Source organism: Octopus bimaculoides, chromosome 2 (genome assembly GCF_046866305.1).
Source record: "Octopus bimaculoides isolate indiv1 chromosome 2, ASM4686630v1, whole genome shotgun sequence".
Taxonomy (NCBI): Eukaryota; Metazoa; Mollusca; class Cephalopoda; order Octopoda; family Octopodidae; genus Octopus; species Octopus bimaculoides.
This window is the reverse complement of record NC_142929.1, coordinates 163,592,707-163,601,714: the sequence shown is the minus strand read 5'-3', so window position 1 is coordinate 163,601,714 and position 9,008 is coordinate 163,592,707. Positions and strand designations below refer to the sequence as shown.

At 37.4% G+C, this 9,008-nt stretch overlaps 1 protein-coding gene across 1 annotated transcript; it reads right to left on the bottom strand.

Annotated features, from left to right (window-relative positions):
• Positions 1–6,156: 6,156 nt before the first annotated feature.
• Positions 6,157–6,821, bottom strand: LOC149137280 (uncharacterized). Its single transcript, XM_089339181.1, has 2 exons — positions 6,604–6,821; positions 6,157–6,430 (listed from the first exon to the last, which is right to left on the bottom strand). The coding sequence occupies exons 1-2, from the start codon at positions 6,819–6,821 to the stop codon at positions 6,157–6,159; spliced, it is 492 nt and encodes a 163-aa protein (XP_089195307.1).
• Positions 6,822–9,008: the final 2,187 nt, after the last annotated feature.

The following is a 9,008-nucleotide window of genomic DNA, read 5'->3' as shown; positions in this document are numbered from 1 at the left end:
AATAAATATTTTGTTTTGTAAAGGCTTTTCAATGTTAAAAAAATGAAGTTTTGGATGTGTTTTTAGCAGACAAAAGTCTAAATACTATTTCAAGATATGTATAATATACTCATGTTTATCCATACAGGCAATGTTTCCTTCTGATTATTATATACAACAGGGCATACAGATAATCTGCTATACAAGGTAACTGAACAGAAAATGCGAATGTACAAGGGGGTGCTGAAAAGTTCCTAGCTTTGGGTAAAAGAAAATACAGGAAGATCAGTTAATTATTAAACGATGATGATGATGATGATGATATATATATATATATATATATTTATATATACACACACATGCCTATTTGTGTGTCTTTGTGTCTGTGTTTGTTCCCCATCACCACTTGACAACTAGTGCTGGTGTGTTTACATTTCCATAACTTAGCAGTTTGGCAAAAGAGACCGATAGAATAAGTACTAGGCTTAAAAAATAAGTCATGAGATCAATTTGTTTGACTAAAAGCTTTCAAGGTGGTGCTCCAGCATGGCCACAGTCAAATGACTGAAACAAGTAAAAGAATAAAAGAAAGAACACAAACACAGAGAACATATATAGTTAGCTAAAGAAAGCTCTTGTATTCTACCTATAGTTACCTATTTGTACCTAATATCATTGATGCACTGATCACAATAGATTTACATAAATCTAGAAATGTTTGAGTTTTCCAATAATGAACAAAGCAAACTGAATCCTATCAACTTATAACACAGAGAAGATTCGTAAGACATTTCAAATATTCTCCATTTAAGACACCACCATCACTATCATCATCAAGATTATCATCATCAAGATCATCATCATCATCATCATCATCAGCAGCAGCAGCAGCAGCATTATTTAATGTCTGATTTCCATGATGGTATTGGGTTGGATGGTTCAACAGGAGCTGGTGATCTAGAGGACTATGTAAAAGCTCTAAAGTCTGCTTTGGCATGGTTTCTATGGCAGGATGGCCTTCCAAATGCCAACCACTTTACAGAATGTGCTGGGTACTTTTTACTCAGTACCAATACCAGTAAGGTCACCAAGTAACTGAGAGTGGGGTGTAGTATTAAAGAAGGTACTTTATGCTACCTCTTCCTCATCAATACTACCTACTATGCAATTTTTATGCATACACATGAATAAAAATAATCACACACACTCATATACTAAAGAGGCTTGTACACCCATTACATGAATGCAGGCATATCTGCACATGGAGATTATAGTTACCATAGTAATATCTTTCATAATCCCAGTACTTCATAAGAAGTTTAGTAATCCCTCCTACTCCACATTCTTGCTATCTCTACATTATCATATCATAATACTGTGTGAAAATATCCTCATTTATGTGAGGATGTCCTTGCTTATGTCATTGGTTATTCAGTATCTCTGTCTGTATATCCATTCATTGGCTTACGTTTCCTCTCTATTAGTTTCAACTATGAGTATTCAGTAGTCAGTGGAGGCGCAATAGCCCAGTAGTTAGGACAATGGACTCACGGTCATAGGATCGCGGTTTCGATTACCAGACTGGGCGTTGTGAGTGTTTATTGAGCGAAAACACATAAAGCTCCACGAGACTCCAGCAGGGGATGGTGGCGAACCCTGCTGTACTCTTTCACCACAACTTTCTCTCACTCTTACTTCCTGTTTCTGTTGTGCCTGTAATTCAAAGGGTCGGCCTTGTCACACTGTGTCACGCTGAATATCCCCGAGAACTACGTTAAGGGTATACCTGTCTGTGGAGTGCTCAGCCACTTGCATGTTAATTTCACGAGCAGGCTGTTCCGTTGATCGGATCAACTGGAACCCTCGACGTCATAAGCGACGAAGTGCCAACAACAACAACAACAAATTCAGTAGTCAACTAAAATTACCTGCTCATTAGATTAACTGGTACATGACTGATCATTAAACAAATGCATGTACCCCTCCTGTGATTCTCAGGTAGAATTAGCAAGACACTGTGTGACATGGCTGTACTTTTGAATTTCCGATGGCAGTGCCATGTAAAAGTGGCCATGTAGCAACACGTAACTGTGCCCATGTGGTGACATGTAAAAGCGCTCATGTAGCAATGCATAAATATGCTTGTACAGCATGTGCAGCATCATGTAAAAGCACTTGTGCAGCATCACATAAAAGTGTCCATGTGGTGCCACATAAAATCATCCACCACACTATGTAAAGTGGTTGGCATTAGGAAGGACATTCAGCCGTAGAAACCAAACCAAATCAGACTGGAGTCTGGTGCATCCCACCGTCTTGCCAGCTCTGGTCACACCATCGAACCCATGCCAGTATGGACAACAGATGTTAAATGATGATGATGATGATGATGATGATGATGATGATGATGTTGATGATGATGATGATGATGATGATGATGATGATGATGATGACGATGATGAATCCATCTAACAGGCTTGTATACAGTTTCCATTGACCCAAATTCCTTTACAAGGTATGCGTTGAAATGCAGATGGATGAGGACAATTGCATAAAGAAGTGCCAATCACTTAAAGTGACGAGAAGTCGTGAAAGAAGGAAGCCCAGGAATACTTTGGATGAAATATTGAAGACTGATCTAAAAAAACTGAGCATTACAAAGGAGATGTGGCACACTACTGTACTCAAGAAAACCTGCCCACCACAACAGAATCGAGATCCTAAAACCAACGTTCCACATAAAAATCATTGGTGTGGGTGCTGGTTCCATGTAAAAACCACTGGTGCTGGTGTCATGTAAAAAGCACTCAGTACATTCTGTAAAGTAGTTGGCATTAGGAAGGATATCCAGCCATACAAACCAAACCAAAAACAGACTATGGAACCTGGTGTGGCCCCTGGCCTAGCCAGTTCCTGAAAAGCTATCCAACCCATACCAGCATGGAAAATGGACATTAAATGATGATGACAATGATGACAATGATGATGATGAGATTATAGAAAATGACATTTACCCAAGATACCACACACTAGGATTGAAACCATGACCTCTTGGTTTCAAAGCAAACTTCTTAACCATCTGGTTATATTCACATATACATGTACATATACACACACATTAACTCTCATTCATATATTTACAAATCCCTGGCACAGTCTTGACCCAAATAAAGAAAACTTGTCACTTTATTAATGCATATACTGTAGAGCTTCACATACATAATATAAGGAATTGAAAAGCTTTGATTTATCCAGATTATGCTTGTAATTAGAAGACAAAAAATTCCAACAAACAAGAGGATTAATTCCAATAACATAGGCAATTCAAATTTTTGGATTAGTTGATATTTAAAGATAAGATTCACTCCTAAACGTGTTGTCTTTATTTTGGCAAAAATTAGGATTAGCTGATACTATTGGATTTTTTTTTTTTTTTTTTGCTTATTCTTTTAAGATTTGAAATACCTCTAAAGGGAGTTTTTGACTTTTAATTACAAGAATAATCTTAGATGCTCAAAGCTTTTTGTCACAATGTATTACATGTGTGTGACTTTACCATATGTGTATTTTGCATGCTGAATATACCCCTGAGGTATTTCACCCATTTCATGATGATGATGGTGATGGTGATGGAGGAGGAGGAGGAGGACATTGATGATAATGATAATGAAAAGAAACTTAAGGCAATGGATGGAGATACAGACAGAGATACTGAATAACCAATGACATAAGCAAGGACATCCTCACATAAATGAGGATATTTTCACACAGTATTATGATATGGTAATGTAGAGATAGCAAGAATGTGGAGTAGGAGGGATTACTAAACTTTTTATGAAGTACTGGTATTGTGAAAGATATTGCTATAGTAACTATAATTGTATGAGAAACTGGGAGTATGGAAGTATATGAACAAAAACGAAACACCTCCTTAATATCTCATGTGTCATACTAACCAAGGAATCAGTGATATTGATCAGTGGGATATTTGAGATATGTAGATGTATCAGTAATACTAGTCTGTATGATATCTGAGACATTAAGATGTAACAGTGACAGTGGTCCGTATAATATCTGATAATTGGAAAATCTTCACCTGTGAAGAAATAAATTTACTTTTGCTTATTAGTTTCCTGTACTTTTCAAAACTTGATATATTTTATCATTTACAATTATATTTAATATTTATTAAAGATTTTGTTTCCACTTATCCTTTAATTCCCTTTTTAATTCTATATAAATTCATTAATCTAAATTACAGCTAAAGTACAGGAATCTGAAGTCAGTTCCCTCATGCAGCTTTACACAAGCAGAAGCTGTTATCTTTTACTGACTAATCTATACCAGCATGGAAAAACAGATATAAAAATCCTGTTGCCACTGGCAGTTTTCTCCATATTTTATTCATAAGTCTTAAAACTACATTCACATGGTAAACCTTTCCTTGGTATTGATTTTTCTTTAAAAGATATTAATAGGGTTTTCACCATAGATAGAGCTGTAATATTTTACTGTCATGTCAATTTTATACCACAGTTAGCAATTCTATAATGATCTGATCAACCACTTTGATATTTAACTTTTATGTCATTTATTATCATTGTCTTAAGAAATGTCATCTTATCTACTCTTCATGTCTTATTCACATCATTCTCAATGCTTTATTGTCCCCTTTACCTTACACTGGTGATTTGTGTATTTCTTTACATGTTTCTTGTATTTCCCATACAACCATTATTGAAAGGTATCACAGAGAAATGAAGCTTTACTCAATTTTATCTTCTTCATAATTTTACATCCACTTTTCCTTACTAACATGGGTTGGACTGGGCTCATAGTGTCTTACCTCTCATCATAGCCCTTTGTCATCAGGCACATATAACAGAGTGTATGTAAAGTCTTTAGAAAGGTTCTTCTTATGTTTGAAAACCGTTTCTATCACTGGTTATACTACAGTGTGGACTGGGAGCATTTTATTGTACCACCAACACTAGAAATATTGTTTGTGGTATGACTAAAATCTTCACTAGTTTCTTTCAAATATTCATATGCAGAATTACTGTTCTCTTAGATTGGTTGTCTGTGCTAGGGCACCTGGGGTCTATATTACTTCTGTTCATTCCTTCTCTCACACAGACACAGACACACAGACACACACACCACACACAAACACACACATACACACACACACTAATAATACAATTGTTAATGACATTATAATTAATCATTGTTTGTGCTGGTTCTCATGCATGTTTTCTCATACTCAATATAAAATGCCAATAGTTTTCGTAATTTATTCTCTTGTAATGTCATTTTATTTGTTGTTCAGGTAGCAAGTAAAGAAACCATTGGGTAGTAGAATGGCAGAATTGTGGGAACATCAAACAAATGTCTTGTAATATTTGTTCTTGATTTTTAATTATGAATCTATAATGGGGCTAGAAGGCTCCTGATACCTGTGGAGTATCTCCTTCACCCATTACAATTATTTTTTTGTAGTCTTAGGATTCTGGAACTCGAAGAAGAAGAGGCTTACAAGCGAATGCAATACAATGGTTGTTTATTTGGTTCTCATTTCATGGGGCTTGCTCCCGGCGACCAATTATGTGTCAGCACGTAGTTCATTAGCTCCATTTGTGAGAGGTACATTACCTCTGGAGATAACAGGTAAAGATAGAGCAGGTTAAGAATCCGCTGTGAGCTGCAAGGTTGCAGTGTTGTTCAACGTGAGTGCCAATGCAAGAGAAGAGGACAGGTTGCTCAATACACCTCCTTAAATAGATATTGCCCACAAGAGCCTCGCTGTGGTCTTATACATGGCAAACATGGTTGTCAGCGAGATCTCGCTCTTGTCTCAGACAGTAATGGCTGCTAGCGAGATCTCGCACAAAATGGCGCTGGCTTCTTGTGTCACACTACAGGGGCTCCCCGCTGAGAATACCAGTGCAAAAATTAGAATGACTGGAGCATGCACAAGAAAGCAGAGATGGCCACCGATCACAAACAACAAGATGTGGTACAAAATATAATACAAAATGTGAAATTGAGAAAAAATAATCTTGAGCAATATAACATGAGCATGCACAAAATATTATTTTACAGAGTTCAATGACAAGGCATTAGTATTCTCAGCACATGAGAAACAATTGTCAGTCACAGGAAGAAAAAAGAAAAAAGTTAGATGTAAATAGTTCTAGTGAGTTTTTTGGGCCAATGCACAGTGCGGCCTGTCCTGGTGATATAGGGTTTGTTCATGTTAGGAAGTGGCGATGAAGGTGGAGGCATAGGTGATGGTGTGGTCAAAGGTGCATGTGCAGGTGGATGTGTAGGTGGTTGTAAAGGATCAAAGGTGGGCGTGTTTGGGGTGTCTTCAAAGGGTGTGGACTCCTCAAAATGTGCCCTCTTAAGTCTGTTGACCAACACGGTCTCTGCCCGACTATTGATGTCGAGACTAAAAGTTTTGGGTGTGCACAATAGCACACGAAATGGTCCTTTATAAGGAGAAACAAGAGGCCCCTTGACAGAATCATCCCGAACAAAAACGTGAGTCCATTTGTCAATGTCCGGTTACACGAATGCATGGGTGGAAGACTTGAGAAATACGAGCGAAGTCTGGTGACATACGACATTGGATCAGGACGCGATGAATTGTCTAGCACCAACATTGTGCCAGGGAGTGCCAGGATGGTACCGTAAAGGAGTTCAGCAGAGGAGAAACCTAAGACTGTTTTAACAGCAGTGCGACAACCAAGAAGAATGGTAGGCAGGAATTCTGTCCAAGACTGTGGATCAGGAGTGGCACGTATAGCAGCCTTCAGTTGCCTGTGAAAGTGTTCAACCATCCTGGATGGTAGCTGGTCATACGAATGTGATGGACGCCTAGGATTCGCGACAATTCACGAAATAAGGAAGCTTCAAACTGGCATCCACGATCAGTGGTTATTTATTTTAGCTGGGACACCAAAGCAAGCAATCCAGTTAGAAAAGAAAGCTTGAGCAAATGACTCAGCGGAAATGTTCACTATTGGAATGGCTTCAGGCCAACAAGAGAAACAATCAACTCATGTCAACATGTAAGAGAACCCATGACTGAAAGGCCATGGTCCAACCAGATCAATGTGGACATGGCGAAAGCAAGTCTCTGGTGGAGAAAACTGTCCAAGAGGAGCACGAATGTGCCTGTAGATTTTAGAATGCTGGCATTTCACACAAGAGCCACATTCAAAGTTTACTTTCTCTGTTAACTTTCCTGTGATTACACACCACCTCTTGTGTCTCCATAGCTTGCACTGAGTACACAACATGGAATTTTTACTTACACCTTTTATTATGAAAATAAAAAAAAGCTTGTTTAAACATGTTTTTTATCATGTTTCTTGACAAAATATACAGTATAAATTGCGAGTAAAAGATGTCAACTATCTCCACCTACTAACTATAATGTTGTAACATTAATTATAATATCAATTACAGTTGTGTTGTTTACACTATTTGAAAATTCACAATAGTGTTTGACACTTGACTGAATGACAATGAACTGGATATTTTTCAGGAACTGAACAGAGCCCAGAATAAATTAAACCATTGTAATATGAGGAAAAATCACTAAGCAATCTTGTATGATCAGATTAAGCTTTACAATTTCTTTTATGTTTCTTCAAAAATGCAAAGCATGTCTCATGGGAGGAATAAATTAGAATAAACCTAAGCATGTTTCATATTACTTTTGAAAAAACATTTCTTTTTGAGAAGAATGAAAAAGAACAAAAAGAAAGAATAGTAGAGAAATACATTTTAGAGTCATTTTATACATGTCACTACTTATTTTTTAAATATTGATCTAATCTTTCTAAGTAGAAGGCATGTTATGGCAGTGGTTTGGGAGAATACTAAGGGTCCATATCTACTAATCTACTATAATCACCTGACTTATTATATATATTTTTGTACTATTTAGGAATTTATCACTGGCTGTTACATCATTTACACAAATTATGGTAACTATATGGAAACCATGTTAGATATGTGCATTCGTACTCTACCCCCTTCAGGAAAATGGCCCTGCTCAGTATGCCTACCCTAGCTGGCTCTCTATTGCTTATGATGATGAATGTTCCAGTTGATCCAATCAACAGAACAGCCTGCTCATGAATTTAACATACAAGTGACTGAGCACTCCACTGACATGCATACCATTAATGTAGCTCTCATGGAGATTCACCATGATACAGAATGTGATAAGGCTGGCCCTTTGAATTACAGCTTTTGCCATTTGAGTGGACTGGAGCAACATGAAATAAAGTGCCTTGCCAAAGGAGACAACAAGCTGTCAGGTGTCAAACTCACAACCATATGATCATGAACTGAATACCCTAACCACTAACCATGTGCCAAGCTGCTTGGTATGTACAAAAGGTGAAAGTAGAAATACCATATGGTGTACTCAGTGCAAGCTATGGACACACAAGACCTGCAATAGAATTATAGGAAGGTTAACAGAGAAAGTTGACTTTGTGTGTAGTAGATGCATAGGAGAAATAAACTTAAAGAACACACAAGAAATAAATTTTCATGAACGGCCATGCGATTCCCTACAGGTAGTAGATAGTTTCTGTTACCTAAGCAACCAAATTAGCAATGGGAGAGAATGCTCTAAATGTAAAGTTGCTAGACAGAATGGAGAAATTTCAGAGAGCTCTTACTTCTGTTGATAAGAAAAGGTCTTTCTCTCAGCATGAAAGGCAGATTGTAGGATGCTCGCATACGAATAGCAATGCTACATAGTAGTGAGACATGTGTCCTGAATGTAGAGGATATGTGAAGACTAGAAAGGAATGAAACTAGTTGGATATGCAGTGTCAATATACGACAACAGGCAAATGTGCTGAGAGAAAGATTGAGCATAAGAGGAATCAAGTGTAGCATGCTGGTATGATCGTGTGATGTGTATGAATGCGAACAGCTATATAAAGAAGTACTGATCATTAAATAAGGTTAGATTTTGTGGAAGAAGGAGACCCAGGAAGACA